Consider the following 20,552-nt stretch of genomic DNA (forward strand, 5'->3'; position numbering starts at 1 on the left):
TGCTGTATCATCTTATCTTGCCCTTATGTTGTCCATAGCTTCTAATTGCAGTTCTGATCTTTTTGTTGCCTGCTCATCAGGTGTAATCTCACTCCTCCCTTCCTATTTGGTTCCTTCTTCTAGTTTTCAATGCATTTCTGCCTCTTTCTTTATTTCTGCTGAACAAAGTTTGAGTCCAGTGGCTCCTTTAAGACCAAAAAAGTTCTAGTCAAGGTATAAGTCTCTGTGTGCATGCGCACTTCATCAGCTATCTGCTGCTTCAGATCAATGTGGCTGCACACCTGAGTTTCTTTTCTTTGGCTAGAACTCTTGGTGTGCTTTTTGCTTCTCATCTCCTATTTATTCCATTGCTAAATCCTGCCCTTATCAATGTTTTCACCTTTAGCTTCAGTGGACTTAGAAGGGTGTGACTCTGTTTAGGACCACATTGTTGGGTATTAGCAGAATGGTCCTCATTCATTGATTTTTATCTTGTTTGGATTATTGTAATCCTTTGTTATGCTCATCTCTCGTTTTAGGGCTCTTGTTTCTCCCTTTCATTCTTTCGCTTTTCACTTTCATGGCTCATAAATTTGATTGTGTGACCTTCTGCTCCTTGTCTGTCTTTGATTTTGTGCTTGATTCTGCATTTTGTTACTAACATTTAAATGCGTCCATTCCCTGTTATCTGACTTTATTTACGTTAGATAGTTATGAGCAGGGAGGGGACCTGGCTCAGTAGCCAAACATGTGCTTGGCAGAAGGTCCCAGGTCCAATCCCTGATAAATCCAGTTAAAGGAATTGAGTACCAAGCAACGTGAAAGTCCTCTTCCTGAGACTCTGGAGAGTTGCTGCAAGGCTGGGTAATTAACCTTGATGGACTAGTGGTCTGTTTCAGAAAATGGCAGCTTATGTGTGTGTATGTAAAATATCACGCCATAAATTAATACAATATCATCTTCTCCCAGTCAGTACCCAAAGTATCTTCGAGTGCCAGACTCTATTGTATTCTAATAACAGCCATGCTGTTAGGTTAGGCTAATAACAGCCACACTGTTAGGCTAGGCTGACTGGCCCCAGGTCATCAAGCAAGCTTCTATAGAGTGGGTATTCGGACCTGGGTCTCCCAGGTCCTAGTCTGATGCTGTAACCACTACGATATGCTGTCCTCCAGTGTAATCTCCACCACACTCTCTCCACTCTTTGAGTTATTTAAAAACCACAGATTTCAACTGTTTTACCTGGCTGCATCTGTCTCCTTTGCTAATTTCCCCCTTTCTTGGGAATGTTCTGCCTTTTGGGACCCAATGTTTGCTAGCCTTTTAAAGAAATATTGCATGCATTTCCTGTACAATTGCTATCCTTCTTCTCAGCTCCCTTTTCAATTTTCTTTTTTTTCTTTTAAAAAAGTGTCACACAGTTTATTAGATTGCAAGCAGCCAGGCACGGTTATGGCTTTTTAAACTCATTTTGTGCAGCCTCTAGTTGTTAAGGCATAAGAATAATCATATTAAAGGTCAGACATAAATTGACAAACACACTACTCTGGTGCAATAAACAAACGGATAGGGTGTTCCAAAAACGAGTCTGGGTCAGTGTAGCAGTTATCAGATCCCCTCTCAATCATCTTCTCTCCAGGCTAAACAGACCAAGCTCCCCCAACCTTTTCTCATCTGTCTTTTCTCACCATCTTTGTTGCCTTCCTCTGGACACGCTCCAGTTTGTCCGCATCCCTCTTCAATTGTGGTGCCCAAAACTGAACATAGTTCTTCTTGGGTATGAGTAGGCAGATGATTTAAAGGGAGCAATCTATAATTTTGGGGGCCTCTGAAAACTTTGGGTGGCAAAGGGAGCACATTGGGCCTTTAGGAAACTTCTTGGCGGATTGCAGAGCATTGCCCTGATGCAATGACATTGCTTCCATTTTGTGCTGGAATTAGCTGAGAAATTTAGCTAAAAAGACTAAAAGAAGACACTGAGTAAATATTGCTGAACTGAAAACAAAAGAGCAACGAAGAGTGGAGAGAACTCCTTCATCTTCCCATCAGTTTTCTTTTCTTCTATAAAAATAGAGATTTTAAAATAATATTGTTATGCCTGAACTACTATTCTTCCATCCTGGTGGCGCTTGCTGGCTGTGCCCATGCTGACCTCAAGTGGCCAAAGGAGGACTAAAGTGGTAACCAGCCTGGAAAAGAAAGAGCTTCAAGTTTTACTTCCTACACCAGTAGGAGCTTTCAGGCAGTGGCTACGTTTTCCTACCCATCTCATTTCTAAAAAAAATCTGTTTAATTAAAAAAGTAATCAAAGATAGAAGTTTTTATTGATCTTTAAATAAACAGCCCTAACTCTGCTATGATTTGCCACCAACCAGTGGCCTACCAAAATGTTGGGTGAGTCCACCCAAACGTGGCCTGCGCTATTGCTGTCTTTGTACTCACTGAAGACCTTTTCAAGTCTACTCTGATTAGTTGTGTTTCAGTAAATGTAAGCTCCCTGGTACAGCACGAAATTGGCAAAATCTCATGTTAGAGACTCCCCCCGAATTCCTGCACGTCCCTGAAGTGACCAGCTAAACCCATACAGTATACAAACTGCTACCCACACTTGTTAATGTATAAATGAACTCACACTTTCAGACCATGTACATCACATTTACTTGTTGCTTTTTTAAAGGCAACTTTTTACTGGCAATCTTGGTCAGAACCAGCTATGACTTTTAAAACATGCTCTTATACACATTGCATCAATAAATGCTCAATGCTAATAGATGATGCTTGCACTTGACAAGTATAGATATCTGTTGCTCCCTGAAATCCAAGTGAGAAGGTGCAAACAAACTCTTTCATGCCACTCCTGGATTACTCTGTGTTGTTCCCTGGGGGTAGTGGTGGGTGAGTTTCTATGTCTCAAGTTTTGACTAGTGAGCAAATGCATTCCATTTTCAGACTGTATAGTAATCAGTTTGATTTACAGTACATGCCTACCAAATAGTCACCTTTCTTGGTGGCTTGGAAATTCCATAATCACATGTGGATCCCCACTCAGCCTCCAATTCTTACTTGGGCCAGTTTCTCTCAGCTTAACTTAACTCATAGGTTTGTTATGAGAGTAAAATGGAGTCAGGGAGAAACACTTCACTGCATGGAGCTCTTTGGCGCAAAAGTGGGATTAAATTGTAATGAATAAAGTACTCAGCTACTTTATCTGGTTCTGGGACACAGTGAAAGAAGAGCAACTAACAACAACCGTATACAGTTGGTGGTTTTTGCAGTTTTCTATATGAAAATAGCTGGAGTTCTTAGAGTTCTGCCACTGGCTTCTGACTGAGATTTTTTGCAGATCCAGATTTTTTGAGATCCTAATGAATTCAGACTTCAAGTCAAGTAATGGGAAGACAAAATCAGGACTTGTGAGGGAAATGTGCCTGGCCTCGACGTAGTGCAATGAGCTCCTGGGAAAGCTGAGGGCCCTGATGGAGCTGTCACAGTTCCACAGGGCCTGTGAAATGGAGCTCTGCCACGAGGTCTTTGGTTGAGGCCAGGGTGAGTAGGATCAAGGGTCCCTCCCCAGGCTGCGCCAGGTCTTCGGACCACTCTGCAATACGTCTGAGGCAGGATGTCGTTGTATGGGAGAAGGGAGGGAGTGTTTTAGGCATGTGGGAGTTTTTATGGGCTGTTTTTATTGGGGTTTTATTTAGGGTCTTTGTTAGCTGCTTGCTGGAGTGGTGAGCTAAAACTCAAATACATTTGGAAATAGGTGAATTTGCTGCAGGGAATATTGAGGCAAGGTGCAAGGTGCAGTGTGGTGTGATCTCTGACCATGCGTCTTTCTGTCTTTCCTGCAGCTCTTTGACCACATTGCTGAATGCTTGGCCAGTTTCATGGATCAGCTGCAGATAAAGGACCAGAAGCTGCCTTTGGGCTTTACCTTCTCCTTCCCTTGCTATCAGACCAAACTGGATGAGGTAAATGAAGGTCTCACCTGTACTCTACCATATTGTTATAAGGATTACTGAGATGATTTCGTGAAGTCTTCTGAATGTTCATGATATTACCAATATTTCATGAGGAAATATATAATATGGAACACTTACCACGCTACAGTTGTTTTTTTTAAGTTATAAGGAAAGGCTGTTGATCTTGGTGTCATATAAATGGAACGGGGTCAAGAGTTCGATTCATGATTACCAAAAGCTCCCAGGACAAATGTAATGTGTGAACACAGATTCTAGGCTTAGGGAATGATGGCACTGCACTACAGTTTTTCTGGAGATGTGATTTTAATGGTGTGTTTCTGTTTTAAGGATACTTCAGTAATGTGAATTTTAATTGTAAGCCACTCTGAGCAGGACTCTGAAGAGGTGGTGTAGAAATATTTGAAATATAAGTGAAATAAATAAATTACACCTGTATTCATCTTTGTTTAAACAGAGCATCCTTGTGACATGGACCAAAGGATTCAAGTCCAGCGGTGTGGAAGGGAGGGATGTGGTTTCCTTGTTACGCCAAGCCATCAGAAAACGAGGGGTAATTGTTATATTTTTGTCTTGTCTTTATGTTTTTTTTTCCTTCTCCCCAGTGTTCCTTAATTGCTGAATTTTAAGACCCCCCCCTTTGTTCACCCATCCCCATTTAAAATAAATACATAAATGAAAAGAAGGGGTAATTTTAACACCATTTTGTCTGAAGTCAGTTTCTGTAAGCCAGCAGTGGGTGACTCCCCCCCTCACCAAGCTTTAAAAACATGACCCAAAAGATGATTCTGGAAGAGGAGCATAGTTAAGTCTGATCACTTTGATATTCAGAGGTGTCCTCTCAGGCTGTTCATCTTGGCTTGGGAACAGCAGAAGAGTGATAGACGTTTGACATGGAAGTCTTCCCATGTCATTCTTTAATGCTTACATGCCCCATCAGAAGGCAGGCAATCGCTTTAAATTTATGATGTGGCCCGATGCTGATGTTCAAACTGTCAGGTTGATTGATACAGAGGTGACCATCTCTCTTGATAGACTATCTGCATTCGAGTTGTATATTATGTAAACTGCTTTGATCCTTGGTGAGAAAGACAGACATAAAATAAATCTGCTGCTCGAAGCCCACTTGTGTGATTGGCATAGCACTGGTTCAGACTGTTGGGTGGGTGAGTGGGTGACCACAGGGTTGATGAAACTGTAATTACTCTTTTGCTCCTACTACCCAAATATGGGTTTCTTCATTCTTCATGGTGGCCTCAACCTGGTTGTGCAGGGCCATGTTCCATTGGGAATCAGGAGTGTAGCTAGTGCTTCACTGTGAGAACTTCTTTGGGCATTCTGTGTGAGTAGGATTCAGCCAATCAATACTATCCACAGCTTGGCTAATGATGCTTCTCCTTTCCGGAGAGGGTCAGGAATGTGTTAATTATATGTAGTGTTCCTCATCCAGCTTCATTGCTTTGCACATCATACATCTCTTGTACCCATGGATATTGATAGCTGAATATAACATTCTTCCACAGTGAGGATTTAATGTACACGCCTGTAGCTAATTTGGCAAGGGCAGGCTGGAAACATTTGAGGAGTCAATTTCCCCCAACTTCTTGTCCTGCAGGACTTTGACATAGATATCGTTGCCGTGGTGAACGACACTGTTGGGACGATGATGACTTGTGGCTTTGATGATCAGAACTGTGAAGTTGGGCTTATTGTTGGTAAGATAAGATCTAACATTTGGGAACAGGAAGGCTTCCTCTGGGATTCTGAACCGGAATTAAATCCAGTTTTGAAGGGATTTAAACCCCTTTAACTCCACCAGTATCTGGAACTTGCTAAACTATGAACTCCACACAAACTGCAGAAGAGGAATAGTTTTGAGCCATGCCTGTTTCTGCATGCAGAACATTTGATCAGCTCGCTTTATCTTAGTTGTTGGCTTCTTGAGTTGCTGTAGATATGTTTGGTAATGTGTGGCAACTTGTATGGAGGTTCTAGCAGGTCAGCACAGCTATGGTATACCCTTGACAGAAGAACAGTAAACTCTTTCTATCTGGGATAGTTTCTTCTTCCACTGAGCATGCCGCTTCAGGAGGTATGCACATGGAGTGGAGAGGGAGGTAGGGGACACCTGCCCAGCTAACCAGGTCAGCCAAATCAACCCTGGAGATCAAGGGGGTGGTAGAAGTCACAGCCAAATATACACATTACATGTGCCTTGTGTGCACATTACATGAGAACAGCTATTATTCAGTGAGAGGCAAACCCCAAGCTCATCTTATTGCTTCTCAGCCTTTTGGCTAAGGTCAAGTGTAGTGTAGTGTGGCAACTTTCATTTTGTGTAAATGGTACTTTACACAGTCTCAGTCTGCCTTGAGTAGTCCGTTTTAATCATGGGCATAAATAACTGGGCAAGGGCCTTTTGTCTGTTCTTCTGACCTCCCATGCTCTCTCTCCGTCTTTTATTTAGGCACTGGATCCAATGCCTGCTACATGGAGGAGATGCAGCATATTGACTTGGTGGAAGGAGACGAAGGGCGCATGTGCATCAATATGGAATGGGGAGCCTTTGGGGATGACGGGACCCTCAATGACATCAGGACTCAGTTTGACCGGGACATTGACATGGGTTCACTGAATCCGGGCAAGCAATTGTGAGCAGAATTCCTGGACTTGGCTGCATCGGGGGTCTCACTGGGTTTATCCAATGGGCTGCACTCATATGATACAGTAAACTTCTGTTTGTCCATGATGAATACCAACATGGTCTGTTATGCTTGAGGATTCTCACCCTGGTTTCCTTATATGTGATCTGAAGTCAGCTTGGTTTGGGAAGCTTTCAGTCAAATTGTCCTGGCATCTGGTTGCGGGTGCTTGGCCAAGCTGGAGTTTGCTTCCCTCTCCAAAACTGGGAGTCTAACCCATGTATTAATTCCAGTTCAGAGTCCTGGTTTTTGGAAGAGGGGAGAAGCTCCAGTTTTCCTGAGTGCCTATCCTTATCTGCCATGGCAAATTGGCATTTGATTGAAAGCTTCTGTCTGCCACAGCCCACATGTGAGCAGGTTAGTGTCTGTCACGGGCAAGCAGAGGTTTGTCATGATGTCTGAATGCAGCCTCTGTAGGGGGCAGAGGATGCTTTGTGTGTAGCAGCTTCCCCCTTTGGGGGATAGGGGTTGTGGAGATTGGCTGGCTTTCTTTCTCATCTCAGTCCCGTCTTTGCTTCTTGTGGAGCAGCTGTTTCCTCTGGTAAAGTTTCTCTGGCTGCAGCAATCATTTGGCTTGATGATGTGAAATGCAGGGCTAGAACTGCATGTTAACACATTGTGTTTCCTGTTGTGAGTAAATGATCGGCCCTGCTAGAATGTAACACCTGAATATGCCCTGCATGTTCTGTCCGAATACTTCTTGGCTTTTGTCACGCCAAGTTGATTGGTCTCTTCACCTAAAGGCTGATGGAGCCCTCTGCTGACTGAACTGTGAATGCAGCTCTCAGGGATTTTGTTTGCTTGCTTAAATATTTGGTGGGTACATAATGATAATAAGCTGAATACAGTCTCTACTGAGATTGTGCAGTCCTGCCACCCCAAATCCTTTCATTTGGTTGAGCTTGGCTCATCTCTCCTTCCTGCACACAGAAGTGGCTGAAACAGCCATCCAGGTCTTCAGTTTCTGGGATGTGTTTGGTAGGAGGCATAATAGCTCATTCTGTCCCATGTGTGCCTTACAGGTTTGAGAAGATGATTAGCGGCATGTACATGGGTGAGCTGGTCAGGCTCATCCTGGTGAAGATGGCCAAGGAACATCTCCTCTTTGATGGGAAGCTCTCGACAGACTTGCTGACAACGGGACACTTTGAGACCCGCTATGTGTCTGCTATTGAGAAGTGAGTGAGTGACAAGGGGATGCCAGCTCTTGCATCATGTGTGGCTTCTTAAGGGTGGCAAACAATTTTGGAATCAGGCCCCCTGAAGCTGTGCTTGCTTTCAAGCTGTTTCTTGTGTTCTGAATCTGTAGGGAGAAAGAAGGCCTACTGAAAGCCCAAGAAGTCTTGACCAAGCTGGGCCTGGACCCCTCCCACGAAGACTGTGTTGCCACCCAGCGCATCTGTGAAATTGTCTCTACTCGCTCAGCAAACCTCTGTGGTGCTGCCCTGGCTGCTGTGCTTCGGCGCATCAAGGAGAACAAGGGAGTCGACAGGCTGCGTTCCACCGTTGGAGTGGATGGCACCGTGTACAAGAAACACCCGCAGTACGTGATTTATTATGTATTTTATATTTATATCCTGCTTTTCTCTCCCTGATGGGTCCAAAGCACCTTATATAGTCCTCTTATCCATTTTATCCTCACAACAACTGCATGAAGTCAGTTAGGCTGAAAGACTGTAAGTGGGCCAAGGGCACCCAGCAGGTTTCCATGGCAGAGGGTGGATTTGAAGCTGGGTCTCCCTGATCATAACCCAACACTCCAGCCACTGCACCACACTGGTTCTTCAAGCGGTGCACTGAGATGGATTCTCAGCGTGAGGAAAGCTCAAGGATACAAGTCTGGAATCAAAGAGGCTTAGGTTTGCTTGGGGGGGGGGGGTAGGTGAAGAATAAGGAAAGATCCAGAGAAGAAACTGAGGAAAGGAGGAGTTTTGCAGAGAACAGGCCCTATAGAAACCTCATCAAATTTAATATGGGGATGGTATATACTAGAGGGTGGGGAGCAAGGTGAGGATTAAAGAGACAGGGTCAAGGAACAGTGTTTTAAAAGCAGAACCCTGATGAAGTGAAGGGTTGGCTGAGCAAAAAGTGGTACTGAAAGAGGAGAAGGAAAAGATGCGTGATAGTGGGAGGAAGAATGTAAAGGAAGATTTGAGGGGCCAGAGGATACTCAAATGTGAAGTCTAGACTCTGGCGTGATTGCTGCCCTTTAAAGAGGAGTATATAAGGGGCTTCTGAGGGCAGGGAATCTGAAGATGGCTGCGTGAACCCTATCTCTTGATAAAGTAGCCCTGTGTTTACAAAATATTGTGTCTAGGCTGCAGATGCGGTAGGTGGATTCAAACTTGGGAGAGGGACAGTTGCTGATTTGGATAGTCTGTTAAGAAAACTCCCTCCCTCCCACATAAACAAAATGTCATTCTGAAGAGATCTGGCCTAGCCCTTCTCTCCAGCCCGACATTCAGACATGACCCAAAGTGCTGTGTACACCATGGAAGACTTTGCAGCAATTTTATTTTGTTGACTAGTAGATTTCTGAATGTCAAATAACAGTTTCTGTTGTTGTTTGGCACTGCGTAGCTTTGCCCGCCGACTTCACAAAGTCGTGCGCCGCCTTTTGCCTGACTGCGACATCCGGTTTGTCCGCTCAGAGGATGGGAGTGGCAAAGGAGCTGCCATGGTTACTGCAGTGGCCTACCGGCTGGCGGCCCAACACAAGGCCCGACAGAAGATCTTGGAGCCTCTGAGGCTCAGCCATGAGCAGCTGCTGGAGGTGAAGGAGAGGATGAAACAGGAGATGGAGCGGGGCCTGGCCAAAGAGACCCATGATGAGGCCATGATGAAGATGCTGCCCACTTACGTGTGTGCCACCCCAGATGGAACAGGTAAGGTGGGCATAGGGGGTACATGACTGGCTGCCACCAGGTACTGTGGTCGTTAGCACTCTGCACAAACAAACAAAATCTTGGTTTCAGTCCCCTAATTCAGGGCCCGGTCTAAATTAGGTTGGTTAAGCAAAAGTGAATGATTCTCCTACTTTGTGTAATGCATCCTGAATTTAGCTATAAGCACGCTGAAACCCTGTATGCTGGAAATTTCCAGCCGCTATGGCTTTGGAGATTTGCCAGGTATTATGTATACATGATTGGAAACTTTGTGCCTTTAAAAACAAAAATGGGACGTGGAATCCTTCTGTGAATTGCAACACTGGCATAGCCTGGCTGTAGGCATGACCCTTGTGCCTCTCTTGCGGTAGAAGGATAAGGGGAAACTCTGATCTCGCTCCACACTGGTTGGCATGAAAAATTGATTGATTTCTAAGGGATTGGAAACCTCTCCCCCAGACAGCTGGTGGATGCATTTAGTGTTTGCATCTTGTTCTGCTACCTCAGCTGACCCTCTGGGGGTCCCGTTCTGCTCTTCCCTGTTTTGATGGGCCTTAGGGACTCTTGAAACTAGACAGGACTTTGCATAGAATAAACTTTGGTCCCAGTAACATTTCCCTTTGGGAGAAGAGGCCCTGTGTCATCTTTGCTTCATGTTCCAGGCCACTGGTTGCTCATGCTGGGAGTCAGGAAGGGAGCGTCATTGTGTCAGATAGGCAAGAAATGACGTGTGGTTGTGAGTGTTATGCATATTTGGCAGGGGTGGCTGTGGAGTTGGATCAAAATTCTTTTGTGCCAGAGAAGGAAAATCAAAATGCCTCTTCCCTTCCAATGAATTAACTTAGGCCATCATCTGCCAGGCAGTTCTGTGCGCCTTCTGTTTCTCTCAGTAGTGCTTGCACAGAAGAATGTAGTGATGCTCCTGGGAGAACCCTTTTGGCCTCCTTTGCATCTGCTTGCATCAGCTGTCTCGCTTTGCCTCCTGCCAGGCTGCTTGCCTGGGCTGCTTGAGTCAGAGGGATCTCTTTGGCAACAGACCTGGTGGAGTTCCAGACTTCCTAGGCATATATAGGAGCCAGAACTGAAGAGGATTGTGTTGCAGAGGGAGAAGAAGCTTAAGCTGGAAGACTTGCAACATTTTCCCAACCTTATTCCGCCCTACTTGGGAAACTTAACATGTGCTGGTGAGGCAAACATCTCTTTGAACAGTGCAGGGGGACCTCTCAACTCCTGATCTACACTAGCCCCACACATACCTGAAACTCCCAAGGCCCCATCTGTGTCTACCCAACCAGGAAAAGGGCAGCATGTAATGAGGCTTCCAGGATGCAATGCTGGTGTTCCTGGGTCATCTTGCTGTAGCAGCAGACATTAGTTCTAAAGGCAAGTTCGTTTTGGTTTCAGAAAAAGGAGACTTCCTGGCCTTGGATCTTGGGGGCACAAACTTCCGTGTGTTGCTTGTGCGGATTCGGAATGGGATGAGACGCAGTGTCGAGATGCACCACAAGATCTACACAATCCCCCTGGATATCATGCAAGGAACGGGAGAGGAGGTGAGAGGGGGGAGCAAGGGGGATTTCCTTTTCCTAGAGGAAAGGGGCCGTAGCTTCCTCTGTGTGAGCAGGTTCAATCCCTGGCACCAGCGGTGTCTGAGGACGGAAAACAGCATGTGAGCCAGCAGACTGACTCCATACGATAGCTTAGCAGTGCCGTGACTTCAGCTGGCATCATGACTATTGTACTAGGAAGGGGTGAGGAGGATTGAATTAAAATAGTAGGAGTGATAAATGAGCATTTTGTATGCCACAGTGGGTGAAAATGGTGTGTCAGCACTCCCACGCTTGGTGGGGCAGGTGAGGCGAGGCCCAGGCCTGTTCTCTACCATCTAGCTCTGACCAAAGTAGGGAATGCCTGGGGGGATCATGAAGAGGCGAAACGGAGTTATAGGGATGCGGCATGGCCTCTAAAAGCCTTCTGGGCCAGGCTCACTTATGACCAGAACAGTGGGGGAGCTTTGCTGCTGCTTCTTGTGACAGAGCTGCCATTCCTTCACCTGGGAGCAGGGCCTGAAAAGGTGGAAGTAAAAAATAGAGGTCTATTAAAATCCTTCCATCTGGTGCAGAGATGTTTTCATGAGAAGGTGGATTTTGTGTTCTAAAGCTGGGATCTGAAATTATCGTGCTGAGCACTGAAAGTTCCAGGAAAGAGCCATGCCAACAATGAGTAGAGAGCCAGCATAAGAGCAGCGGCTTCTAATATGGCCAGTCGGGTTTGATTCTGCTTTGTCACATGCAGCCAGCTTGGGCTCCTCATAGCCCTGATAGAGCTGTGCTGACCAAGCAGTAATATCAGGGCTCTCTAAGCCCCACCAACCTCACGGGGTGTCTGTTGTGGGGGGGAGTAGAAGGAAAAGCGATTGTAAGCTGCTTTGAGGCTCCTTCGGGTAGTGAAAAGCAGGATATAAAACCCAACTCTTCTTCTTCCCTTTGCATCCCAGAACTTTCAGGATACAATAGGAATTACACTGAGTTGGAGTCACATGGAACTTGATGTTCATTCAGAAAAGAATGTTGACCGTGTCTTCATTCGTCTCTAGATAGAAAATATATAAATGTATTGTCATTCTGAGATTGAAGTCAAATTAAAATCACCCCTTGCTTTCTTTCCCACTTAATCCTGGTCACCAAAGATCCAGGTGGTGTTGCAGGGCTGGCCTCAGGCATCGCCTTGGTCCTGAACTTATGATCTGAGAGTGCTTCTCAGGGACCCTTGCAGTGTTATAGAGCAGGGGTAGTCAACCAGTGGTCCTCCAGATGTTCATGGACTACAATTCCCATGAGCCCCTGCCAGCAAACGCTGGCAGGGGCTCATGGGAATTGTAGTCCATGAACATCTGGAGGACCACAGGTTTGACTACCCCTGTTATAGAGGATGCTGGGAGTGAGGTATCGCTGCTTTTAATTTGCAAGCTGCATCCCTCTAACATTGCAAAAAAAAAAAATTGTACCATTTCTCTTGTTTCACTGATGGGTACTCCCTCCTTGCAACAGCAAGCAGTGGCTTGTTGGGGCTGTTTCAGATTGGGGGAAATGGCACAAGAAACGGGCTAAGCCTCCATGTACATTGGTCCTGAGCCAAATCCAATTTCTACACGACTACGAGTTCAGTTTCAAAAATCTCTGGGAGCTCTGAACAGAAACAGGGTAATGCATGGCTAGGCCCTCTTAGGCAGTCGCTGAAGCATAACTGAAAGATCTGGAAGCTGCCTCAGTTGTGAGATGGTTTGAGTCCAATTGCCAGTCCGTGCAGTTCTCAGTTAATGGTAAAACTACCCATCTCAGCAGTGCTTAATGCCTCAGTGGTTAGCCTGCCTATGGATCATGGACACCTGAATTCATCAAGGGTCTCTGTTTTTCAGCTCTTTGACCACATTGTCTACTGCATCGCGGACTTCTTGGAGTACATGGGCATGAAGGGGGTGTCGCTGCCTCTTGGCTTCACATTTTCTTTCCCTTGTTATCAGAACAAGCTGGATGAGGTAAGCTCTACTCCATGGTTTAGGAATCTAACATTCTCTTGTCCCAAAGACAAAAGGACAGCAGGGAAACCTCTATGGAAAAGACCATTTCCCAGCACAGCTGTTGCCATGTTGTGATGCATGGTCCCTTTCCCCCACAACCCCTTTCCTTTTCTTTTTTCTTGTTTTGGTTCTTGGACTAGCTTCTGTGCATTTCCCCTCAGTTTTTGTTTAAGCGTAATGGCGCTATTAAATGAAATAAATGAATAGGAAAATAAGGACCGGTGGCAATCCCATGTATGCTGAATGAGTCAGCTACTAATTCAATATGTCCATGTTAGTAATGATCTACTTATTGAGTGCCATTTAAAGTGGCCAGTTTTGTTTCTGCCTTTCTTCCATTAGTTCAGGAGTATTTGCAGTATAAAATTGTTTAATAGAAGCACAGTCAGGAAGTGGCAAGAAAACCTGTGCAAAATATGGGGGCTTCCACAGCCGCATTGCCAGCCACCTTCCAGATGATTTCCCCTGCCAGGGTTACCTCAGCAGCACTGTGCTGGCCTGTACTTGATAGGCTGGTGGCGTAAAGGTATCCCCTGTGCAAGCACTGAGTCATGTCTGACCCTTGGGGTGACGCCCTCCAGCGTTTGCATGACAGACTCAATACAGTGTGGCCTTGCCAGTGCCTTCCCCAGTCATTACCGTTTACCCCCCAGCAAGCTGGGTACTCATTTTACTGACCTCGGAAGGATGGAAGTCTGAGTCCACCTTGAGCCGGCTGCTGGGATCGAACTCCCAGCCTCATGGACAGACAGCTTCAGACAGCATTTCTGCCGCTTACCACTCTGCACCACAAGAGGCTCTTGGGCTGGTGGCATAAGAGTGTTCAAAGACAGAAAATTCACAGCAAGCCAGGGGAAGCTGGGAGGGTGCTATAAAGACTAGAGGACCCCTGGGAAAATGCTAGAATACCCTGGTTCAGCGGTCTTATGGCCTGTATTTTCCATAATGACTGAATGAATTGCAGAGTGATTCCAAAATAAACTTCTTACGTGGAGACATCCAGAGATCTTTAGGATGTACTAACCTCTTTATGCTGCATAGAGCCAAAGCAGGGATGGTCTCTTGCAGGGCATAAAATAAGATCCCTTTGAACAATAATTCTTTGGCTTCTTCTCCTGAAAATGTCATCTAAGGCAGGGGTAGTCAACCTGTGGTCCTCCAGATGTTCATGGACTACAATTCCCATGAGCCCCTGCCAGCAAACGCTGGCAGGGGCTCATGGAAATTATAGTCCCTGAACATCTGGAGGACCACAGGTTGACTACCTCTGATCTAATGAACCTGGTATGGATTTGGTCTTTTAGCATAGCAGGAACGTTTGCGGTGGGCTGTTGCCATGCAGGCCTGTGGGTGGCTGCCTTGAGCAAGCCAAGCCAAATTGTCCTGGTGGGAGGAGGCAATGGGTGAGGCTGGGCTTGTCCCTGACGTGGCTGCTCAACTTGCCCAGAGCGTTTTTTGACAGCCTACTTTATTCCCTGCTCCTGCCTTTCTGGGCCACATGCCTACCTTTGCAGGTGGCTGGCTGTTTTGTCTTTAAAGCTTTGCTTTGCGACATAATCTGTGCCTCTTTTTTTTGTTTTGTTTTGCCATCGTGAGCCTTCAGCTTTGGCACTGGGCCACTTTGGTTGGCTCAGGAGCCTGTCATGACTTGCAGAAGGGCAGCCAATGATTTGCATGGTATGTTTGCTTGTAACTTTTCAGATCAGCTTCCTGAAGATGGTGGGAAACAACCTGTGGGTGGATACAGAATCTAATATATATTAATGAAGTATTTTAATAAAGACTAAGTGCTCATCGGAGTTGTGGGTAGGTGGGTGGACCATACATGTCTAAAGTGACTAGTGTAAGTTGCTTGAGAAGGATGAACTAGACTGGCAGTTGAATCCGAAGGTTCAGGGAAGGCATGGACACTTCCGCTCCAAACAATCAGTATTTTGCATTGAACATGGACAAGCAAAACTGGGGAACTTAATGACATGCTTGAGTCTCCCATTGGGACACATGATTGGTTCTTAACAGAGGCCCATGATTGGTCCCCTGTTTGGTTAGAACCCAGGAATGGCAAATCCCGAACAAGTTCAGGATTCAAAGTTTTGCTCCAAGTTCCAGTCTATGGAATGTCCACAGACACAACATTTGACTGCAGGGTTTTTTCCCGAGCAGCTGCATCACACGCTGGGAAAGGTTTCATGCAGCCTGAGGGTGTAATTCCAAAAGGTCTATTCTAAGGTGCAATTCTTGACTTTCATTCTTGACTTAAATCATACATCCTTCCTTCCTTCTCCCCATTTTCATGTTTTGATTGGTCCCCCCCCCCCTCCAGTGCTCTCTATTTTATGTTTGTCTTCTTTCACTTTTGTCTTAAGGGGATACTCGTGACCTGGACTAAAGGTTTCAGCGCCAGTGGTTGTGAAGGAGAGGATGTGGTGGGTTTGCTGAAAGATGCATTTCATAGGAGAGAGGTAGGTCTCCTTTGGGTAGAAATTCCTGGTTCTGTAAAAACTGCCTGGGGGAAAGAGATCTCTGAGGTGGCCATTTCAAAATTAAAAAGCAAACATAAAGGTAAAGGTATCCCCTGTGAAAGCACCGGGTCAAGTCTGACCCTTAGGGTGACGCCCTCTAGCGTTTTCATGAGAGACTCAATACGGGGTGGTTTGCCATTCCCTTCCCCAGTAATTACTGTTTACCCCCAGCAGCAAGCTGGGTACTCATTTTACCGACCTCAGAAGGATGGAAGGCTGAGTCAACCTTGAGCCGGCTGCTGGGATTGAACTCCCAGCCTCGTGGGCAGAGCTTTCAGACTGCATGTCTGCTGCCTTACCACAAGAGGCTCTAAAAAGCAAACATACAAAAAGCTTTATGAAAAACAAAAGGTTCTGACGCTATAGCATTATTTGGGTGAGATTAGAAGCCCTGCTCTGCTACTGGCAATAGTTCTGCAGACTAGCGTATCTTTTACTTACCTTGTATGCTTCATCCAAGTTTCCCAACTGGGTTTGATATTAGTGGTGAGTTGCAAGTATGTTTTTTTTTTGTTTTTTTTTTTAGAATTTGGGAGAATGTTCTTATTCTCCCTAAATGATGAGAACCAAAAAGGTTAGGGATGAAAGCAATTATAAAAACAGAATTATTTTATTGGAACTCATATATTTAAAAACATTTAAAAATATCTGTTGGCACACATGAAAGATCTGGGTGAGGACACCAGTATTGACAAGTTGTTAGGACCTGCATCTAACGTGTTTTGATCTAATGGATCTTCTCTCTTGCTTTCTCTCTCATACAAATATATTACTAGGGGCCAAGCCTGTTGCTTTCAGGAATACAACAGGTGCTAGATGGGGGGTGGTGGTGGTGGAAGAATTCTGTGGATGGCCTCTCCCTCCCCCCAGAAAGGCTGCAGACTTGAGGCCCCCCAGGAAGGGAACTCAGCTCCCCCAGGAAGGGTCAGCTCTCACGCAGCAGGGATCTGCAGCCTCTGAACCTTGGAGGGAAGTGGAAGGAGGAGGGGGGTCGTCAGGGGTGGGGGACAGAAGGTGATTGGCTGACCACTGGATGGACAGGCAAGCTGATTGGAGGAGGCAGCACTCAGGGGCAGGACAGCTGCCCTGAGTGGGTGTTAAGCGCTGAGTGGCACTTAAGCCATGAGACACGCTCCTCCTGCAAGGCCTTACCAGAAATATATTATGTGGAACAAATGTGTGTGTATCTGTCAATTTACCTCTGATGAAGATCTGTTAGATCGAAAGGCGTTGGCACTGTTCCTAACAACTTGGCAATACTGGTGTCCTCACCCAGATATTTCACGTGGGCCAAGAAATCTTCTAAATGTTTTAAAATATATGAGCGCCAATAAAATATTTCTATTTTCATAATTGCTTTCATCCTTAACCTTTTTGGTTCTCGCCTGTTTTTTCAGGTTGGGTTTTTTGTTTCCCTTTATGCTACCTGTTCTCCATAAATGACCCCAACCTTCCCTCCCCGCCTCTGTGCAGGAATTCGACCTGGATGTGGTAGCAGTCGTCAATGACACCGTAGGGACCATGATGACCTGTGGTTATGAAGATCCGTTTTGCGAAGTTGGGCTCATTGTTGGTAAGACCCAGATTTATACCATTAAGCTGATCTGCCTAAATGTGCTTACACATAACATTTCCTATCTTGCCAGCTATGGGGAAGGAGAAGGGGACTGCAGAGAGCAAAGCCTCAGCTGTATAGCAATTGGGACTCCTGCTCAGTGGCCCCCCTGTCCTCTGAGATCACAAGAAACCAGCATTGCTTGGAGCTTGTCTTCCATAATCATAAGGGTTGGTTCTGGATAGGTGATTTTTTTGGTTTGAGTGATGAATAAACCCCCCCTAGTGTAACATGGAAGGATATGATGGAAAACAAAATGAGGATGGGGGAGTAGGGCAGAAAGAATTGCCCTGGGCTGAGCTTGGACCTGGTGGTGATAATACAGATGTGGGAGACAGTGATGGGTACAAGTCATGCCTGTTGCCTTCTTCTGCACCACTGGTCCAGAGGACACACTATGGTTACTTTAATGGAGGACTCCACCAAGTGTTTTTAGAGAGACAGAAGGGGAAATGGGCAGGCCACTTCCTGCCCAGTGGCTCAGTAAGGAGCAACCCCACCTGGCCCTATTATCCTATAACTTTTAAGAAGGTGGCAGCAGTTAAGATGTTGGCCTCTGGCCTGCTGCCACGACAATGGCAGCAGGTTAACTGGCATCGCAGCTAGAGAATGGGGTGGTGGTGCTGAGCAGCCCGCCTCTGTTTGAAGGCAAGCCTTACAAGCTGCCCAAGGTCACAATCTGTATACGTGCTGCCTTCATTGTGGCTCCTGCCTTTTGGAGCAGTTTGCCTGCGGAGGCCAGGAAGGCTCCCACTCTCCTATGCAAAACTGAACTATTTAAGAGGGGCTTTCTGCTCAGGTAATAGGGTTGCACTATTCACCATGGTTTTGCAAACTTGATCAGATAAATGATTAGGGACTGTGGCCTATACTGATACTTATAGGCAGGATCCAATTAATGTAATTTCTGTACTGCTGAATGCATCATGTGAATGCTATCCTTCAGCTTTTACTGGGAAAGAGGCAAACTTGTTTAGCTACACTGCACTGAATACAATTAACCAGTTCTTGCCCCTGGAACCGCAGCAACGTCCCTTCAGTGCGCTAAAATGCTGTGTATGAATCCTCAGGAACAGGCAGCAACGCCTGCTACATGGAGGAGATGAAGAATGTGGAGGTGGTGGAAGGAGATGAAGGCCGGATGTGCATCAACATGGAGTGGGGGGCCTTTGGTGACAATGGCTGCCTGGATGACTTCCGGACTGAATTTGATGTTCTGGTGGATGAGCATTCCCTCAACCCTGGGAAACAAAGGTGAGTGGTGAGGGGCCGTGGAGAAGGTGTCCTGTGCCTCTGGGTACTCCCTGGCAGAGGCTGAACTTAGGAAATGGCTCCTGTTAGGCAGGAATGCTGAGGGCCATGACAGGCCCGAGGATCCTGTGGGTCATAGCTCTTACCTTAAAGGTCTCCCACCAGGATCCTTAGCTTGTGCAGCTGCTCATCTGTGTTTGTCTTATAGATGTCTACCTCCCATAAATGCTCCTTTGGGGTTCCTTTGCACCTGAATGGTAGATTTAGTACTCAGATTCCCAACTGAGCTCTTGCTGTAAACTAACATGGAATTGCCTATGCCTTTGGTCTATTCTATATTGTGCTGGATGCAGCGTCCCTGTCCTAGCTTTTATTTGTCGTGTAATCCCCCTTCCTTTTATTCTGTTATTTCAATTTATATACTTCTCCGTCTCCACAAAGTGGGGCTTTTAAATGGTTCAGGTAGCATAAGCGAGATCCCCCCCCCCCCCGGATTCTCTCAGAGCAATGGTGCAAGGTAGCTCAGTCTAAGAACTAGTTACTGCCTCTCAGAACTCCCAGTGAGCTTCAGGACACGGTGGAGATTTGAACCTGGGTCATGTTTGTATTCTCTCCATTTTGCTGCACCTTTCTAGTGGCTTGGTTAAGAAACCCGGGGAGTTGTTTCTGGAGTCCCTGTCTGATTTTTCACAGGGGCCCCCTACAGGACTGATCGAGGACTGCAGGGCCAGCACACCTGGCGGCACCCCCTCAAGCTGAAAGAGAGGGTCTCTGAGGCCCCGCTTCCCCAGGATGATGAGCAACAGAAAGGCTTAATTTTATTCTATTATACTTCTATTCCACTTGGCAGCTCTCCCAAGGCTGTAGCAGAGCCTTTCTTGTTCTCTCTCTCTTTTTTAGGCATCTGGTGGTTTGTGTCCTTAGCTTGTGCATTCACGGAAATTAGCAGCAAAGGTGCATCAGTGGGGAGATGTCTGCCAAAACCACTGCAGGTGGGGGTGCTGAATAGCACTTTGCACAGTAGAGTTGTCTGTGCACCCTTGGGACTGAGGCCCAGGTCGAAAGCCTATCCCGATCTGGAATGGTCACGAAGTCTGAATTGCCACCCACAAGCCACTGTGGGCAAATTGCTCTGCTTGCCATGTTTTGTATTTTCAGCGGGAAAATGACTTTGTGCTCTCCCCCCTCCTTATTGTCTGTCTCAGGTTTGAGAAGATGATCAGTGGGATGTATCTGGGCGAGATTGTTCGGAACATCCTGATCGATTTCACCAAACGGGGGCTGCTCTTCCGTGGGCAGATTTCTGAGCGGCTGAAGACGAGGGGCATCTTTGAGACCAAGTTCCTGTCGCAGATTGAAAGGTGAGGACTGTGAGAAGAGTGGGCTAAAGGGAACTCCGGGGACCTCCTTCAGGAAGGCTCTTAGCAAGGGACCCCCAGCCTGTGAGCAAGTCTGCATTGGGCAAAAGCAGTTGTGAGGCAATGCAAAAACAAACCAGGAGCAAAACTGGTGATAGGATCAGTTTTGGAACTTGTTTGGGCCGTTCTCGGTGCAATAGTCAGGCTGGATGTGATGTAATAAATGGATGGAACTTGTCCTCCTTGAGCTATATAACTATCCTTTTCTTCCGATGAGGGAAATTTGGTCTGCTGCTGCTTAGAAGACAGCCAGCTCATTTTCCCTACAGTGCAGTGAATCCTGAGGATCTCATGCCAGGCAGAACTAGACATGAGGCATTATTAACGGCTGTGAAATGGGTGTGGATGCATGACATCATGGATATGCTGCCCATTTTCCTTATTAAACATTATGGAAAGAGAAGGAGGGAAAGGGCTGTGTGTATGTGTGTGGGGAGGGGAGGGGGTTAGCAGTCGCAAGATAATTACCACTGTCTCGTTATGCCCAAAGTTGTGTGGTCTGCTGGTGACTTTTAGTCTGTGGGTTGAGTCTGGCCACCTGATAAGATTTCAGTGAGCACCTTTGCATGCTTACTTGGAAGTATGTCTTATTCTGCTCTGTATTTCAGAGTCAGCATGCTAAG

At 46.2% G+C, this 20,552-nt stretch overlaps 1 protein-coding gene across 1 annotated transcript in view; it reads left to right on the forward strand.

Annotated features, from left to right (window-relative positions):
• LOC143821450 (hexokinase-2) overlaps nt 1-20,552 on the forward strand; it is a 42,194-nt gene that overhangs the window by 16,733 nt on the left and 4,909 nt on the right. The window contains exons 4-16 of the mRNA XM_077305405.1: nt 3,828-3,947; nt 4,414-4,509; nt 5,572-5,671; nt 6,424-6,607; nt 7,681-7,836; nt 7,968-8,201; nt 9,239-9,543; nt 10,948-11,096; nt 12,962-13,081; nt 15,490-15,585; nt 17,119-17,218; nt 18,331-18,514; nt 19,717-19,872. Of these exons, the coding sequence (XP_077161520.1) occupies nt 3,828-3,947; nt 4,414-4,509; nt 5,572-5,671; nt 6,424-6,607; nt 7,681-7,836; nt 7,968-8,201; nt 9,239-9,543; nt 10,948-11,096; nt 12,962-13,081; nt 15,490-15,585; nt 17,119-17,218; nt 18,331-18,514; nt 19,717-19,872 (2,000 nt within the window). The remainder of the gene's footprint in view (nt 1-3,827; nt 3,948-4,413; nt 4,510-5,571; nt 5,672-6,423; nt 6,608-7,680; nt 7,837-7,967; nt 8,202-9,238; nt 9,544-10,947; nt 11,097-12,961; nt 13,082-15,489; nt 15,586-17,118; nt 17,219-18,330; nt 18,515-19,716; nt 19,873-20,552) is intronic.

The sequence above is a fragment of the Paroedura picta genome, chromosome 12 (assembly GCF_049243985.1).
Source record: "Paroedura picta isolate Pp20150507F chromosome 12, Ppicta_v3.0, whole genome shotgun sequence".
NCBI classification, from domain to species: Eukaryota; Metazoa; Chordata; class Lepidosauria; order Squamata; family Gekkonidae; genus Paroedura; species Paroedura picta.